The sequence below is a fragment of the Euprymna scolopes genome, chromosome 28 (genome assembly GCF_053919585.1).
Source record: "Euprymna scolopes isolate OS-2025 chromosome 28, ASM5391958v1, whole genome shotgun sequence".
NCBI lineage: Eukaryota > Metazoa > Mollusca > Cephalopoda > Sepiida > Sepiolidae > Euprymna > Euprymna scolopes.
The window spans coordinates 30,845,678-30,865,966 of NC_136509.1; the positions used below are offsets into that span (position 1 = coordinate 30,845,678).

The 20,289-nt window shown below is 31.6% G+C and overlaps 1 protein-coding gene across 3 annotated transcripts in view; it reads left to right on the top strand.

The window, feature by feature from the left end:
- LOC145249553 (katanin-interacting protein-like) overlaps positions 1–20,289 on the top strand; it is a 648,058-nt gene that overhangs the window by 121,939 nt on the left and 505,830 nt on the right. For all 3 annotated transcript variants that reach the window (XM_080111227.1, XM_080111229.1, XM_080111228.1), the window contains exons 12-13: positions 8,979–9,070; positions 12,308–12,410. In XM_080111227.1, the coding sequence (XP_079967353.1) occupies positions 8,979–9,070; positions 12,308–12,410 (195 nt within the window). The remainder of the gene's footprint in view (positions 1–8,978; positions 9,071–12,307; positions 12,411–20,289) is intronic.

Genomic DNA, 20,289 nt, shown 5'->3' on the forward strand with positions numbered 1-20,289 from the left:
AAGAATGACAATGACACCAGAGAAATTCCTTACACTTCCTCATCCTAATAATTTTTTCATAAAAAGATTTGTCTTTATTAGTTTTTGTTTCTTTAAATTAAGTAGTCGGTTCTCTGCTGTCAGTTGATCTCAATAAATAGAGATAGAAGCCTAGAAAATTGGTTTATAAGTAGACTGGGATATTCCATTATACTTGACTAGCGGGAGGGGGGGGGTACCCGGCGTTGCCCGAGTGTTTGGAGGTGTGTGTGCTGGGGCGGGGGCTGGGGTGGGTTTTGAGGTGTTAATCAAAACATAAGAATAAGCGAAGTAAAAGAAACAACAAAAAAAAGAAAACCAGAAAAACGAACGTTAAAACTTCTTTAAAAAATCTGAAAAATAAAGCGGGGGGGGGGGGGATACCCGAGAGGTGGAGGGTGGGGGTTGGGGTAATCGAAACATAAGAATAAGCGAAGTAAATGTTTTTAAATATTAAATAAAAATTAAAAAATCAAAAAAAAAAACACAAAAACCTAACGTAAGGCTAACGAACGATGGTAAATGTAAAAATCACAAAAACAAAAAAAGAAGACAGAAAAACGAATGTTAAAACTTCTTTAAAACTTCTTTAAAACTTCTGAAAAATAAAAACCAAAAACAAAAACATGTGAAAAATAGCTTAAATAAGTCTGTTTCAATATTAAAATTTAAAAAATCAGTGTGTACCTGGCGTTGGCCGGGTGTTTTTGGGTGTGTGTGGTCGGTCCGGGGGTGAATAAGCGAAAAAACAAAAAAAACTGAAAAACGAACGTTACGTGAAAAATGGCTTAAATAACCCTGCTTCAATATTAAAATTTAAAAAATCGAAAAAACAAAAAGACATCTCACACTACGATTCAAATCCAAAACGTTTAGATAATGACTCAGCGCTCTAACCAACTGACCTAAAACGATGTACACAAAATTAGGTCATTTTTTAAAATCTTTAAACTAAATCAGGTTACGACGTCATATGACGCATGCATAGAAGCGACTTCGTCATAAAGGACGGTTTTTGCTGACCCCCCCCCCTGTAGAAAAGGGCTGATTTCAGGGTGAAAAAATTAACGTTTTTGGCCAATTTTTCAATATTTGTCGGGCGAAGGATGGGGCTTTCATATGAGAGCAAATTTGTGAATTTTTATTCTGTCTGTCGAAAGTTTTTAGCAGACATACAAACATACACACATACATACATTTTCGCTTTTATATATATAGACTAGCGAGGGGTACCTGGCGTTGCCCGGGTGTTTGGAAGTCTGTGTGGTTTTGGGTAAATAAAAAGAAAAATCGTTGGTTGTAAAAAAAAAAAAAAACGAAGCCTTGACGCGCAGTTGGAAAATAGTAAAGTGTGAAAAAAAACAAAAAAAAACAGGTGCCCATTTTTGACGAGTTATTGACGTGAACTTTGAGTGCGGGACAGTGTTTTATTTAACGCGAGTCTGTTTTTTATACGAAAAAGCTTAATGCACATGTGGCGATGGTACGCGATAGCTAATCAGCAGTTAACATTTTCTGCTGGGCAGTTTTTACTGAGGTCAATAAACCGGTTTGTTTGTTTTTAACTAACTTTGGAAAAAAACAGATCCCTGTTTATTAGGGGGAGTGTCTAGTCTTGAAATGAAAGCAACCGTCTGATATGACGAAGCCGACATTGACCAAACGTTACATAGCTTTCTAGAGACCACTGGCCGTGAGCCAGTATTTCGAATCGAGTTTCGCTTTTTTTTTTATACCGAAAAACGAATGCAACACGTGCAGATCTGAAAATGTTGAATAATTAATGTTTCAAAATCGGGCAAATTAAATAGAGAGGCGACCACTGTTGTTAAGTCATAGATATTATCATTTAGACGTGATATAAAAAGTTTTAAAAATGAGCGACGGCCTCGAGAATCCGTCGGAAAAAAGCCTTTTGAAGACACACACAAAAAGCGAACACACATACACACATACATTTTCGCTTTTATATATATAGATATATGAGCAAATTAATTTTCTGGGTTCTGATTGGCTGCTAGCTGCTGATTGAATAATCTATTATATAAGTATGGCTTCATTCAATTAAGAAGTTTTTTTTAACTATTCGGAACTCTTATGCTGATAAGTGTAATTTTATTTCTACAATTTTGAGTCTTATGTTCTTCATTAGTAATCCTCATGGCTCAGTATTTGTATATAACCGCCATACGTGCTCTGTTATCTACCTTCATATGCTGAAAAAAATTCTTTACAAGAATTTAATAAAACCTGCTCTGAGGTAAATAAAAAACAAGAAAAGAAAAGAAAAACTCAGAAGTCCACACAAAAACATAAATAAATTATAAAATGTCCCAGTGTACAGGCCGTGCAAATAACTTGAAGGTACACCGGACCCTCACGTTAATGGTTATACCATCTCCGATCATGAACAAGCAACTGACTAGGTTATTAATTGAAAATACTGATGTGAGTCAGATATATAAAGATGATTATGGATTGCCTGTGAATTTAATTAGATGGTTCAACCCATCTAGGGTGGATGTTATACAACAAACAACATAATTCGTATTGTATTGGAATCAAAAATTTAGAACAACAATCGGTAATTGTATTGGAATCAAGAATTTAGAACAACAATCGGCAATTGTATTGGAATCAAAAATTTAAAACAACAATCGGTAATTGTATTGGAATCCAGAATTTAGAACAACAATCGGTAATTGTATTGGGATCAGGAATTTAGAACAACAATCGGTAATTGTGTTGGAATAAAGAATTTAGAACAACAATCGGTAATTGTATTGGAATCAAGATTTAGAACAACAATCGGTAATTGTATTGGAATATAGAATTTAGAACAATAACCGGTAATTGTATTGGAATCAAAAATTTAGAACAACAATCGGTAATTCTATTGGAATACAAAAATTTAGAACAACAATCGGTAATTGTATTGGAATCAAAAATGTAAAACAACAATCGGTAATTGTATTTGAATTAACAATTTAAAACAACAATCGGTAATTGTATTTTAAATCAAGAATTTAAAACAACAATCGGTAATTGTATTGGAATCAAAAATTTAGAACAACAATCGGTAATTGTATTGGAATTAAGAATTTAAAACAACAATCGGTAATTGTATTGGAATCAAAAATGTAAAACAAATATCGGTAATTGTATTTGAATTAAGAATTTAAAACAACAATCGGTACTTGTATTGGAATCAAAAATGTAAAACAACAATCGGTAATTGTATTGGAATTAAGAATTTAAAACAACAACCGGTAATTGTATTGGAATCAAAAATGTAAAACAACAATCGGTAATTGTATTGGAATTAAGAATTTAAAACAACAATCGGTAATTGTATTGGAATAAAAAATGTAAAACAACAATCGGTAATTGTATTTGAATTAAGAATTTAAAACAACAATCGTTAATTGTATTGGAATCAAAAATTTATAACAACAATCGGTAATTGTATTTGATTTAAGAATTTAAAACAACAATCGGTAATTGTATTGGAATCAAGAATTTAGAACAACAATCGGTAATTGTATTTGAATTAAGAATTTAGAACAACCATCGTTAATTGTATTGGAATCAAAAATGTAAAACAACAATCGATAATTGTATTTTAAATCAAGAATTTAAAACAACAATCGGTAATTGTATTGGAATCAAGAATTTAGAACAACAATCGGTAATTGTATTGGAATTAAGAATTTAAAACAACAATCGGTAATTGTATTGGAATTAAAAATTTAAAACAACAATCGGTAATTGTATTTTAAATCAAGAATTGAAAACAACAATCGGTAATTGTATTGGAATCAAAAATGTAAAACAACAATCGGTAATTGTATTTGAATTAAGAATTTAAAAAAACAATCGGTAATTGTATTTTAAATCAAGAATTTAAAACAACAATCGGTAATTGTATTGGAATCAAAAATTTAGAACAACAATCGGTAATTGTATTGGAATTAAGAATTTAAAACAACAATCGGTAATTGTATTGGAATCAAAAATGTAAAACAACAATCGGTAATTGTATTGGAATTAAGAATTTAAAACAACAATCGGTAATTGTATTGGAATCAAAAATGTAAAACAACAATCGGTAATTGTATTGGAATTAAGAATTTAAAACAACAAGCGGTAATTGTATTGGACTCAAAAATGTAAAACAACAATCGGTAATTGTATTTGAATTAAGAATTTAAAAAAACAATCGGTAATTGTATTTTAAATCAAGAATTTAAAACAACAATCGGTAATTGTATTGGAATCAAAAATTTAGAACAACAATCGGTAATTGTATTGGAATTAAGAATTTAAAACAACAATCGGTAATTGTATTGGAATCAAAAATGTAAAACAACAATCGGTAATTGTATTGGAATTAAGAATTTAAAACAACAATCGGTAATTGTATTGGAATAAAAAATGTAAAACAACAATCGGTAATTGTATTTGAATTAACAATTTAAAACAAAAATCGGTAATTGTATTGGAATCAAAAATGTAAAACAACAATCGGTAATTGTATTGGAATCCAGAATTTAGAACAACAATCGGTAATTGTATTGGAATCAAGAATTGAAAACAACAATCGGTAATTGTATTGGAATTAAGAATTTAAAACAACAATCGGTAATTGTATTGGAATCAAAAATGTAAAACAACAATCGGTAATTGTATTTGAATTAAGAATTTAAAACAACAATCGGTAATTGTATTGGGATCAGGAATTTAGAACAACAATCGGTAATTGTGTTGGAATAAAGAATTTAGAATAACAATCGGTAATTGTATTGGAATCAAGATTTAGAACAACAATCGGTAATTGTATTGGAATATAGAATTTAGAACAATAACCGGTAATTGTATTGGAATCAAAAATTTAGAACAACAATCGGTAATTCTATTGGAATACAAAAATTTAGAACAACAATCGGTAATTGTATTGGAATAAAAAATGTAAAACAACAATCGGTAATTGTATTTGAATTAACAATTTAAAACAACAATCGGTAATTGTATTTTAAATCAAGAATTTAAAACAACAATCGGTAATTGTATTGGAATCAAAAATTTAGAACAACAATCGGTAATTGTATTGGAATTAAGAATTTAAAACAACAATCGGTAATTGTATTGGAATCAAAAATGTAAAACAAATATCGGTAATTGTATTTGAATTTAGAATTTAAAACAACAATCGGTACTTGTATTGGAATCAAAAATGTAAAACAACAATCGGTAATTGTATTGGAATTAAGAATTTAATACAACAACCGGTAATTGTATTGGAATCAAAAATGTAAAACAACAATCGGTAATTGTATTGGAATTAAGAATTTAAAACAACAATCGGTAATTGTATTGGAATAAAAAATGTAAAACAACAATCGGTAATTGTATTTGAATTAAGAATTTAAAACAACAATCGTTAATTGTATTGGAATCAAAAATTTATAACAACAATCGGTAATTGTATTTGATTTAAGAATTTAAAACAACAATCGGTAATTGTATTGAATCAAGAATTTAGAACAACAATCGGTAATTGTATTTGAATTAAGAATTTAGAACAACAATCGTTAATTGTATTGGAATCAAAAATGTAAAACAACAATCGATAATTGTATTTTAAATCAAGAATTTAAAACAACAATCAGTAATTGTATTGGAATCAAGAATTTAGAACAACAATCGGTAATTGTATTGGAATTAAGAATTTAAACAACAATCGGTAATTGTATTGGAATCAAAAATGTAAAACAACAATCGGTAGTTGTATTGGAATTAAGAATTTAGAACAACAATCGGTAATTGTATTGGAATCAAAAATGTAAAACAACAATCGGTAATTGTATTTGAATTAAGAATTTAAAAAAACAATCGGTAATTGTATTGGAATCAAAAATGTAAAACAACAATCGGTAATTGTATTGGAATTAAGAATTTAAAACAACAATCGGTAATTGTATTGGAATCAAAAATGTAAAACAACAATCGGTAATTGTATTTGAATTAAGAATTTAAAACAACAATCGGTAATTGTATTGGAATTAAAAATTTAAAACAACAATCGGTAATTGTATTTTAAATCAAGAATTTAAAACAACAATCGGTAATTGTATTGGAATCAAAAATGTAAAACAACAATCGGTAATTGTATTTGAATTAAGAATTTAAAAAAACAATCGGTAATTGTATTTTAAATCAAGAATTTAAAACAACAATCGGTAATTGTATTGGAATCAAAAATTTAGAACAACAATCGGTAATTGTATTGGAATTAAGAATTTAAAACAACCATCGGTAATTGTATTGGAATCAAAAATGTAAAACAACAATCGGTAATTGTATTGGAATTAAGAATTTAGAACAACAATCGGTAATTGTATTGGAATCAAAAATGTAAAACAACAATCGGTAATTGTATAGGAATTAAGAATTTAAAACAACAAGCGGTAATTGTATTGGAATCAAAAATGTAAAACAACAATCGGTAATTGTATTTGAATTAACAATTTAAAACAACAATCGGTAATTGTATTGGAATAAAAAATGTAAAACAACAATCGGTAATTGTATTTGAATTAAGAATTTAAAAAAACAATCGGTAATTGTATTTTTAATCAAGAATTTAAAACAACAATCGGTAATTGTATTGGAATCAAAAATTTAGAACAACAATCGGTAATTGTATTGGAATTAAGAATTTAAAACAACAATCGGTAATTGTATTGGAATCAAAAATGTAAAACAACAATCGGTAATTGTATTGGAATTAAGAATTTAAAACAACAATCGGTAATTGTATTGGAATAAAAAATGTAAAACAACAATCGGTAATTGTATTTGAATTAACAATTTAAAACAACAATCGGTAATTGTATTGGAATCAAAAATGTAAAACAACAATCGGTAATTGTATTGGAATCCAGAATTTAGAACAACAATCGGTAATTGTATTGGAATTAAAAATTTAAAACAACAATCGGTAATTGTATTTTAAATCAAGAATTTAAAACAACAATCAGTAATTGTATTGGAATCAAAAATGTAAAACAACAATCGGTAATTGTATTTGAATTAAGAATTTAAAAAAACAATCGGTAATTTTATTGGAATCAAAAATGTAAAACAACAATCGGTAATTGTATTTTAAATCAAGAATTTAAAACAACAATCGGTAATTGTATTGGAATCAAGAATTTAGAACAACAATCGGTAATTGTATTGGAATCAGGAAACATACTGGAATCTTTCCATTACTAATTACAATAAAAAAATGTTATGCAATTTAAAGAATAAAACCATGCTAGGAAATTATTCACACTAGAAAGCATCCCATATTTTTACAAGGCATCCCATATTTTTACAAAGCATCCTATATTTTTACAAAGTATCCTGTTTTTACAAAGCATCCTATATTTTTACAAAGTATCCTGTTTTTACAAAGCATCCTATATTTTTACAAAGCATCCTATATTTTTACAAAGCATCCTATATTTTTACAAAGCATCCTATATTTTTACAAAGTATCCTGTTTTTACAAAGCATTCTATATTTTTACAAAGCATCCTATATTTTTACAAAGCATCCTTTGTTTTTACAAAGCATCCTATATTTTTACAAAGTATCCTGTTTTTACAAAGCATTCTATATTTTTACAAAGCATCCTTTGTTTTTACAAAGCATTCTATATTTTTACAAAGCATCCTATATTTTTACAAAGTATCCTGTTTTTACAAAGCATTCTATATTTTTACAAAGCATCCTATATTTTTACAAAGCATCCTATATTTTTACAAAGTATCCTGTTTTTACAAAGCATTCTATATTTTTACAAAGCATCCTATATTTTTACAAAGCATCCTATATTTTTACAAAGCATCCTATATTTTTACAAAGTATCCTGTTTTTACAAAGCATTCTATATTTTTACAAAGCATCCTATATTTTTACAAAGCATCCTATATTTTTACAAGGCATCCTATATTTTTACAAAGCATTCTATATTTTTACAAATCATCCTATATTTTTACAAAGCATCCTATGTTTTTACAAAGCCACAATTTTCCCATGCATGGCGTATTGATGCCACATCTGTGCTGGTGAATCTATCGCTAGTATCTCACTCTTAGACAAAGTTCAAAAAAGAGCCTCAAATCTAATAAGTCTTGCACCGTCAATCAAGCTTCAACCTCTGTCCCATCACTGCAATGTTGCATCCCTGTGCTTGTTTTACAAGTACTTTAATGGAATGTGTTTCTATAAACTTATATTAATTGTGCCCACTGGATGTACATATTCTCGACTAACTCGACAAGCAGCAAAATCCCACCTCTTCACTGTAGAGGTCCCTAGATGCCGGAAAGCGTTTTACTTTAATAATTTTTTCCTTCGGCCTGGTAGACTTTGGAATTCCCTCTGTGTTTTCTGTTTCCCTGAATGTACTAAACTGCAAAAGATTTAAATGTAATGTGAACAAACATCTCACTGCACAACTCTCCATAATAGGCCCCTATTAGACACGATCCGAAATAGTAACACTTAACTGGCAATATGCCTTGTTTGGGGTGAAAAAGAGTTTTTAAAAAAAAGTCGAGTACTTTGCTATTATGAACAAATATATCCTTTCTGTGAGATATATATATATATATATATATAAAAAAAAGTATCAAAATATAATTTTTTTTTTATTTGGACAATTTTCAGCAACTGACTCTGAAATCAATGAATTGGCTCCGGCTCTCACTCCCCAGCTTTGCTTCTAATCAGAAACACTTGTTGACTCTTGCGGGTTCGATTTCCGTGAATCAATCATTTATGAGTTTCTGTTTATGTGAACTCAGTTGCTTGAAACTCTTGTTTGCTGATAGTTATGACTGTGGCTGCAAAATTTGCAAGCGCCTCCGTTTTATGAAATTTTTCCTTTTCTCTTTATTCTCTTTCAGCCGTTTCCGACTGTTATCTCTCCAAGATCTGAAGCACTTACCGAACAAAATATTTCTTCGATCACTAATAATGTATTACGGATGAAGCCCAGGTGAGTTGAAGAATAAGCACCGTTATTATCAATAATTTTTTCTTTTCTTGTAAAAAAAAAAACAAACAAAAAAAAGACGGAAGCTTTTATATTATTTATTCAGACTACTGTTCTCATCTTGAGTGTTTTTCGCACACTGTATCAGCCAATGTAACCTCCAACCTTCTTCGGGTGTATGTTGTCAAAGTTAAGAATCTTTCTGTCAAATTCTGGAATCTGCAACTGGTGCTACCAGATCAGGCTGTCTGAAGATATTGTCTTCCTGAGACGAAATGCACCTAATATTGATGCTTTTTGTTTTTCTACTTCCTTTTGCAAAACTTAATTATGCTCTACAACCCCCCCCCCTTTTTCCTCCTTCTCATTCCCTCAATCGCATTTGCTAGTGGCAACTAGAAATAATGAAATGTTTATCTTTTGGTGATTATGTATTTTTTTTTTTTTTCACAATCTTTCAAAGCTCATTACTGGGTGAAAAATGTCATTTCAACCTTTATTATTATCATTATGAGATATTTTAAATAAAATGAGCCAAGTTAAATTATTTAAACACTGAAAAGTTTAATAGAACAATATATTCTTTTTCTTTTTTTTTTTTTAAACAAAGGTTGTGTAAAAACATCTGCAGAATTTTAAATGTTGAAATCTTCAAGTCTTAACATAAAATTTGGTGCATATTTAGAATTTCACCTATTTAAAAAAAATAAATGAAAACACAGAAAAATCTGTCTGATGTATGTACCTTTCACGGAATGAAGATGTCAAATTCCAAAAATCATGTAGGTTTGGCTTGTAACTTTTCTATTTGGCTAGTAAATGAAAATATTTAGTTGTCAAAGGTAAATTGTTTCTTTAGAACTCTGCTAATTAATTATTTACTTAATTGCTAGCTACTCTTAAGAATGTTTTGCCAAGATCAAAGTGTAGCATCTGTTCCGACAGATGCTGCACTTAAGATAATTTGTACCAGTCAATGGAGGGGAAACCCTCTATACTGGGACAATTATTATTTTTGGTAACCAGAGTGCCCCCTTTTTGCCTACTTTTAGGGGAGCTGGTTTTTACCTCACATTAAAAACGGCCTTGTGCCTAATTTGCTCAGTGGGGGAGCAAATAAACACCATCTGTTTTTCAGATGCTGCACCTCCATTTCTTGTTCTCTGTCAGTGGAGGAACAGCCCTTCACCACTGAGACAATTTTTTATTTTTGTACCTTTTCTCCACGTTAAAAAACAACCCTGGTGTCTAACTCTGTCCCGTGGGGTGGCATTGTAAATAGGTACTCTTAAGAATGAGTGACGACACACAATATCGAAGTAACATTCACTTAGGCTAATTACATTATTGGACACGTCTTCCACGCAGCTTGGCTTCCCAAAGAAAACTGCCTAGAACACTTTGTTCTCCAGCTTGAGTATATGATGTCATCTCATATCCTTATAGCATTTGACACCTGTTTTTTCTAGTGTGCTTTGTCTAGGAAGTTGACCTTTGGCCTTTGCTTCAATCATATCACCTGCTTCTGGATACATTTCCATTTGCCGATGTTATCCTGGCATGTACTAATGTGACCCTCATCAAAATTCACACTAGTTAACTTAATCACTACTTACTGGTGTAGTGTCCTAAATATATAATGAAACTAGATCGAACAATCAGCCGGCTGCTGCTGACTTTTTCTTTTACTTTCTTTGTTATTTTTTTTCTTTTTCTTATATTGAACCAAGTGATGAGTTCCTGTTTACTGGGCTTCCCATGAGTGCAAAATTTGATATAGGGTTATTTTTTGTTTTTTTATTTGGGGATATCCAGCTCTCCAAAAAGGGACACTTTGGATGGGGAAGAAATAAAACTTGCCTAGTCAAGAAGGGTCTCTCCTCCTTTGTCTGAGAACAGAACAGATACTACACTTTGAAAAATTTATTTATTTTAGAAAATTTTACAATAAACATAAAATAATCATAAAATAAATTAGGTACAAGGCCATTTAAAAGTGTGAGAATGGGGGGAGTGTCTGTGGTCATCCTTATCACTTTACTTAAGGGTTGTTTATGTTTTTTTTTTCTAATTAAAATCCTCAATCACCATAATGCCACATTCACTCCAAGGTTCATCTTACTTAAAATTCTCAATGAAAATTTTTTTTTTTTATTATAAATATATATATACCCTTTCATCAGCACTGTTAAAATTTATTTTTTAACAAAATTAATAGCACCATAGTAGTCCTAATAAAATTTTACTCAGAAAGGTATAGGGCAAGGGTCTCTAAACTATAGCTCGCAAGATGCAGTCTGCCAAAGTCTTTAAGCCAGCCTGCAGAGCTGTTATGCAATACATAAAAAATTTTCAAAATGGAAATTTGTGTAAATAGTGTGGTAGTTTTTCTTTTTTGGTCAGAAAATGATTAAAAGAGTGAGGTTTTATTAAAATCAAAGTTAATTAGCAAAACAGTACAAAACACACGTAGGTCATTTTTTTTATTTTGACCTATGTAGCTCAAAAAGATCTGCAATATGGCTCCCCCCCCCCACTCAATATGCCCCCCCCCCATGTCATTCTAAAATTTTGGCAACCTCTGGTATAAGGCATTCTTTAAATAGCATCTCTGTAAAGAGAAGTATGTATAAAAAGTAGTGTGATTAAGCATATGTGTTGCATAATGGATGGCCTTATGTTGAAATGCGATTGCAACAGCTAATGTTAACCTTGACAAGGATCAAACTAAGTGCAGATTGAAGTGACACGAACGTTGGGAAACGAATCAATTCTTATGAAAGATGGACAGGAAGAGATATCGTGTAAGGTTAGGGAGATGAATAGCTCCAAAGTTTAAGTAAAACATAGAGCTATCAGCGACTTGATGCATGACGTCATGGATACCAAGTTTCAAGCTGTTTGCCTATGGGATGTGTGCAGAGTATATCAATAATGTTCTGAAAATGAAAGGAATTCTTGATAATCGTTAAAAACTATGCATACATTATAAAGATTTTTTTATTTAATATAGAGGAAATTCTGGTCAACCACTGGTTAAAGTTTTTTTAATTTTATTTTATCTTTTTAATTATTTTATTTATTTTCATATTTTCTGAATCATTTTTCATGGACTTAAAAATATCTGATTAACCAGGGATGTTGATTCTGTAACATATTTTATTAATACGTTAATCGAGTCGGTTTAAAACTTATTGAATTTAATTTGGTTTCGTTATAAGTAATTTCATTTAATTTCAGACAGCAAATAAATCTGATCAAAAGGCTGGGTAAACTTGAAGAAAGCATGAATGACATATTGTCTAATCAACAAAATGAAGCAGACAAAAGAACGTCTTGTTCTGTAAGTTTTTATGAATTTTATTTTTTTTTCTTGCTAAATTTTGCATCAATAATGTGTGTCTGTGTTTATATCTAAATGCACCTTAAACAAAGACTAAAATTAAGTAAGTAAACTTGGCCTTATGGACAAGATCAAAGTGTAATATCTGTTCTTCAGATGCTGCACTTCAATTTCTTGTTTTCTGTCAGTGGAGGAGAAATCCTTCACGACTGAGACAATTTTTATTTTTGTTCCTTTTCTCCACGTTAAAAAACGACCTTTGTGTCTAACTCTGCCCCGTGGGGAGGCATTGTAAATAGGAACAATTCCGATATAATGAAAATTTTACATTGCTCTGTTAGCAGGGTTATGAATTTGCCAACTGCAACCCCATGTAGAGGGGTACCCCCCCCCTTCGAAAATAAGGCTACCTGTAGACCCGTGCTGCTTAGGATGGGATATTGATTCTTTGACTTTGGCCCTTACTTTGGCTGGATGTGAGACCAAAGTGACCCGATCTGATTAATTGGTTGGTCATACCTTAGTATCTATAAGTTCCTCCTCAAACATATTCTTCAATCTGGTTTAAAAAAAAAAAAATCAAAACTTTATTTCTTCTTTATTTATTTTCCTTACAAGTAAATACTAGAAGTTGATGTCTGAGAGTCAATTGAATGATTACCAATGCCAAGTTTTCCAAGAGTAGTTCAAGGTATTCTAAGAGATAATATATTCTAACAATATAAATAATCATCTTGCCTATAGAATTATATTTGACAACTTTATTATATGGGCATAATGAGAGGCTTCATATTTTTCTTGAGTTTTATTACTTACTAGACCACCCCTGACCCATAGAGTCTGTATTTGTTATTTATATTATTAAATATTTGGAAATTCCAAGTTAATGCTGCTGCCATTTTTATATACTAGGAAAACATAACCAAACAATTTTATATGCTAGGAAAACATGACTGTTTTACAATTGCAGTGCGTCGGTTAAGAAATCTCACCCTGAAGACTCATTCGATGTATCAATGGGATAATTTGACTTTTCAGATATCTATGATTGGGTTAAATTTTTCATACTTGACCCACTGATAGACAAATTTTCAGGCTATATGTTTGGGCTTTATCTTAATGACAGTTTTTGTTTATCCCAAAACTGATCTCATACTTATATAGTTTAAGCCTTAAACTCATAATTGATACAGATCTACCAAGCATCAATTGATGTTAATCTAGACCTAGGAAGTGCCCCTCATAAATCCTTTTATAAAACTACTGGAAGAATTGACTATAGTAACGCAAATTCGTTTCAATCGCCGAAAGTATTAAAAAATGTAATCCCCAGTATAAGTCTATCATCCAACCCTCAAAATATTTAGATAGACTGTACCCTACTATAATAGAGCACTTATAGAAAGTGATTTCAAAAACAAATCTATTATTATTTGCACAGCTCTCACAAGTACTAACAAGAGAAATAGAAATAGAAAGATCAGTTGGTTTATGCCACCCTTCTCAATGTTGAAACCAATATAGATACACTATTCTTAAACCCAATAAACAAGAACTTTGTACCACAACACAAACTGTACAGACTCTGTCTATCAAGTCTAAGATCATATCAATGCTGTGTACCAAGAGAAATGACCACTGCAAAAGGCACAAAGGAGCTGAACATAAATTATTTAAAGATAGTTTTAAAGTGAGACAAACTATATCATATCAGCTCACTTTTATAAATTTTGCTACTAATGTTATGGGATTAAATGGTAATAAACGAAAGGAACACAGGATTTTTAGGAAACGAACATGTATTCATACATATTGCAGGCAAAAGTTGGTTGAGGAATACCATTCCTCAACTTTAGGGCGTTTGCACACGACCTGCTTGGCCACGTAGCAATCTCAAGACTACCCAGCACAGGTCTCGATACCGGAAGTGACGTCACCAGCAGAAGTGACGTCATAAGATAGTCCATTAATCCCATGGAGGGGCGTCTCCAACAACTAAATTTAAATGAACAACATAACTAAAAAAATTGTATTGTGTATTTATTTTATGATCCCCTGACAAAAGGAGGATGGACCTATAAATTCATCCTTGTCCATTTGCACTGTTCTCAATAACTACCCCTTGGAATTTTTTTGAAATTTTGCACAAACATTAAACATGATATGAGTAAAAAAGTAGTAGAGCAGATTTTCCGGGCAAACTATGGTTGCCCCCTAGGGGTGCCTTTCAGGTTAAAATGGCTAAAATTGACACTTTTGTGATTATAAAAAAATTGATGCCTTGGGTTTTTATAAAATTTTCTGAAAAGTTGTAATTAACTGATTTCTATATAATTTTGTGATAACTCTTGGTTTTTATGGAAATTGCTCCAGACAAGGAATAATACCACTTGATGTAAGGAGCTAAAAAAAAATAAAAAATAATGCTTCAAGGTTTAAGAAGGATATATTTGTTTGAAGTAACTGAGTGGTCTTGGTTACAGTATTCAAGTAATAATCTTAACAAGTCATTTTACTGAATGGGTGTTCGTGGAAGGAGCTGGTTTGATGTCTCTCCCAAGCTGCTCTACCTGTCAATATTTATGGCTTAATCAGCCAATCATATTCTTGTATGGATGAACCTGGATGTACTCATATTTATTGAATCAGTATCTCAAAGAGATCTAGTATTAGCCCCAGGAAGTGGCCCTTTGCTTTCTGAGAGCTAACTGAGCAAAAATGAAAAAGAAACTGAGACAAGAAAACAGCATAAAAGAGCTTAAGAGAATAGCAATAAGGCGGCTTCACTTCAATGGTTCAAGACTTGCAGACTTCCATTTAATGAGGAATGAGTTATTATAGCTGGACAAAATCAAGTTTTTTTTCTACAAATGGATTTAAAAAAAAATGGTTGCCCTATAGACCAGGGGTTCTCAACCTGTCTTGCTCATGCACCCCTTTCACAATTTGTAAGTTGTCACCCCCCCTCTCCATTTCCTGTGCTTTCCAAGATTACTTGTCTCAAAAAGTGCACTGCTTTGCTATTTCAAGTGCTACGACAAATGCAGTTTCATTAACTTTTTGGTTTTCTTCTTTAAAATTTGTTGTTCAAAATAGTTTTTGTTCTTGTCTTTGTGATGAGGATGAACATTTTGCAAATGTTGCTTCATCTTTGCTGGTTTCATTTGTCAAAACTTTATTACAAATAACACACTGGGGCTTTTCTTCTCCATTTCTAATGATGGATGGGAATCCATATTCAATATATGAATGATCGTATTTTCTTTTTTTTTTTTGACACTCATGATGGGCTCGGAATTCTGTAAATAAAAATAAGAAAGAGTTCAAATAATAAATGGGTTGAAAATTCACCCCCTGAGAACCTAAAATTCACTCCTGGTGGTGAATTTCACCCCCATTGAGAACTTATGCTATAAACAAATGGCCAGTGCAGGTTTTGCTATTCAGCAATTAAAAGTCCAAGTCAACTAACATGTAAACATTGTTCTTATTGGCAGGTGGTCACTACATTGATCTAATAAGTCACCTTACTGAACAGATAGAAGGAGCTGGTTCAACATCTCTCCCACGCTGCTCTACCAGTCAGTATTTATGGCTTAACCAATCAACCCGGATGTACTCATATTTATTACACAGGACTCTACATTGCGAGTGAAACAGTCACATTTGCGAGTGGTTTTTCAAAATGGCGACTGAAAATTACGAAACACTTATCTTTTGACGATTGTATTTCTTTCACCGACACTTTTGCAATGCTCACTACTGAGTGAAAAATATCTTTTCAACTTTTTTTTTTCTCTTAATAAAACGAGCAAAGTCAAATTATTTAAACAATAAAACGTTTAACAAAAAATATACTTTTTTTTTTTAACAAAGGCTGTTAAAAAACATCTGAGGAAATTCGAATGTTTATACGTTCAAGTAACAACATAAAATTCGGTGTATATTTAGAATTACACTTATTTAAAAATATACAGAAAATCTTTTATGATGTACATACTCGTCACAGAACGAAGATGTCATATTCTAAAAATCATGTGGGTTTGGCTAGTAACATTTTTATTTGGCTAGTAAACAAAAATATTTAGTTGTCAAAGATCAACTAAAGATGAATTTGTCCGTAGAGCCCTGTTACACCAAAAACTAACCAATGATTAATGTTAGATAAATTCTGAACCAGAAAACATCAATTCTTTCCCCTTTGTCGGAAACATGGAATTTGAGGACTAAAGGACAAAATAGGGGAAGCAGGAGTTATGAGGCTGCCAAAAGTAAAGTCTAAGTAAAGTCCAGTTTTTTTATTCTCCTTTAGATGCAATATTCTAAAATTTGGTGTTTGAAAATGCCAGTGTGTGTTTAGCAATCAAAATTGGGTGTTTTTTTATTTTTGTAGATACCCTGTACATGAGGTTTCTGCGATGGTTATCGACGCAAAGTAAAAGATCAATTTCAAATCCCATCTGGTCTGCTGCATCGAATTTCCCACCGAATCAATACGAAACCTTTTTGCTTCCCTTGTTTCTTTTTCTTTTCTTTTTTTTTTTGGCTACCGTTTATTCCTTTTTCTTTTGTCATGTTTCCAAATTACCTACAAAAGAATACATCATAAAATAAGATATAATAATAATAATAATAATAATAATAATAATAATAATAATAATAATAAAAAAGCCATGTTATAACCTCTCTCATCTGGTTGTTCAACTTTTAATTGAATTCATGTTGTTTGGGCTTTACATTTCTTGCATATTTTTTGTATTTATTAAACACAATCTGATACAATGTGGTGTTTAACATTATCCAATAGTATGAGATGAAGTTTTTACTGTACCATAATATCCCCCTCCCCCCAAAATAGTCATCCACAGACATTGTTTCCCTGTATCACAGCCCTTCAGTGCTGCTAGACAAGCAACTCCCGCAAGCTAAGATCAAAACTCGACCACTTAGTCGACATCAGTACTTCTAACCTTTATACCATTTGGCTGCTGCTGAATAAGTAGGTGAAAGCAAGCACAAACCCCCCCCAAAAAAACAAACGATAAAACGATTATGATCTACAGTGTACATCTACAGCAATGACATTAATCCCTGGGAGCATCATAACATAACAATAAAACAGATTTTTTCCTGCTTTCCAGCTTTCTATAATATGGTTGTCTTCAAGTCCAACCTGAACAAGTTTCTGATGAGCCGTTCCACTTAAGTTAACAAATTTACCGAACTTCCATTACTATCGATTACTATATTGTCCTTTTGACTACTCTACACTCTTTAACCTTTATCCTTGAGTGGCCTATCGGCCTTGATAAGTGGTGACGTCTATGTAAAAAAAAAAAAAAAAAAAAAGATACTATACTATTCACCGAAAATAGAAGAAGGTAATGCCTAGAAGGATTTTATCAAGACGAATTAACATTTACTACGCTACCCCCTCCCTCTCCCAACCACATAAATATGGAGGTAATGACTGGACGGGTTCTATCATAATGAACAAACTTTTTTTTTTTTTTTACATGGGGGTCACCACTTATCAAGGCCTGGAAGCCACTCAGGGATAAGCGTTGTACAACGCTATGTCTTAAAGGAGAAAGTAATATCTATAAGATGATCATATAACAACAGAATAGATGCTATTACCCCAAAAGGAGAGGGTAATACTTGGGAGGATAGTCTCAGAAATAGTGTTATCCTCAGCACTCCTAACCTTTATGCCATTTACGTGCTGCTAAGTACGTAGGTGAAACTACAATGATAAATTTGCGGATTCATTCTTTTGTGGACTGTTATCTTCATTTTGATAGTTGTTGGTGTTTTACCATGTTTACTGTAAAGCACAAACATTTCATATTATCAGAAGTCTCACTATGCTATAACTGTAACAGAGCATGGACGAGCATATGACAGATGTATACAAATGACCAAGCCGGGTGTGAGATGATATCATGGCAAGAAAAAAGGAAAAAGATTATAAAAAGTAGAACAGGTGTGCAGACCAGGAATTACATCAGAGAGGGGATCGGTACACGAAATGTATTTGGGAATCACGTCAGAGAAGGACAGAGATAGATGTGTTACACATGATGACCGAAGGTGACAGGAAAAGACCTGTAAATAAATGTCTGTAAATTATTTCACTAAGAAAAAAAAAAGGAATCAAGTTGAATTTCTTTTCGTGGTTTCCTTGCGACAGTGTCTACGTGTTAAAACGTGGATGACATTACATAACACTCCCCTCCCAAAGAAATATATAGCCAACCACAGACAATATATATGAAACTTAAGGTACTTGTGCAGAATTTGAACCAGACGTAACTCACTGTCCGCTTGGCTTTGCTCGAAACATGACGTCATGTGCTCGGGTTTCATTGTAATCTGACGTTAAGATGCCGATTAATGCGTGGCAAAGGAGCAGACAATCGTTGGCGAAAATATTGGAGAAAGAAAAATCAACAGGACCAGCTGAGAGCTTCTCGACTGTTATCTTTTCGAGTTTATGTGGAAACAGGAATTTGGTAATCATTCTTTTGTCTCCAAATCATATATTGGAAAGCTAACCCAATTGGGTTCGTGAAGTTTCTTCCACATCCGCTGTCTCTTCTCACCACACTTTAACATCGTCCATAAAAAAGTTTACCTAATCCTAAGGGGATATCCCAGCTGTCGTAATTTAATTTAAAAAAAAATAAATAAAATAAAACGTTTGCCCAGCCCCACCCTACGGGGGGTGGTGGTGGGAGGGAATAACAAAAAAATTTGCTTTACATTATTTACAAAAATAAAAAAACTGTAAGATAAATATTACATGAAAAACACGTAAAAAAAACGTGCTTTATTTTTAAACCTTTGTTAAAAAATATGAAAACCACACAAAAAATTTAATTTCGTTCAATTTTGTTTGACAAAAAAAATGTTTGAAAAAAGTAACACACAACTTGTTTCTTTTTTATTTTCACTCCTTATCCTCGAGTGGCCTCTGGGCCTTGATAAGTGGTGATGCCTATGTAAAAAAAAAAAAAACAAAGAAACAAAAAACTTAAAACAAATTGTTACAAGAATAAAAAAAAAAAGAAATTGTTGGTAGGTTGTTGTTTCTTTTTTATTTTCATTATAATTTTTTTTTATTTTTCTTGTGATTACTTTTAAATGTTTTCTTCAGTATTTTTCTTAAGTAGTGCTGTTATGCTTTGATAAATTGGCGACACTCTGCAAAAGCCGACATGTTCCGAGCTAAGTCGAGCGGACGGTGAGTTACGTCTGGTTCAAATTCTGCACAAGTACCGAACTTAGCTCTAATAAAATGTACAGTAACAACTTTTTATAAATTAAAAAAAGTATATATATATATATATATATTTAATTTATATAGGTTCCTTAGACATGGATCTAACTTAATAACTTGATTTGAGCCCAAAACAATAAATTTTAAGGGGTCATAATAGGGGTCAAACTTAAAAAAATTGACTGCTTTTTTTTTTTTTTTGCTCAACATACACCTCCAAATACCCGGGCAATGCTGGGCACCCATGCTAGTATATATATATATATATATATATATATATATATATATATATATATATATATATATATATATATATATATATAAAAAGATGTAGTTTTAATGTATTTCATCATTATTTTTATTTGAGTTTTGGTCACTTTATTCTATTCATACAGAGAACTAATATAAAATATTTACATTCGTTTGCCTTACGTTAGTTTTCTTTACTTCGCTTATTCTTATGTTTTGATTAACACCCTACCCCCACCCCCGCCCGAGCACACACACCGAAAAACACCCGGGCAACGCCGGGTACCCCCCGCTAGTATTATATAAAACCTAAAATTTTAACCTCCCTTAAAAATTGTAATAAAATTT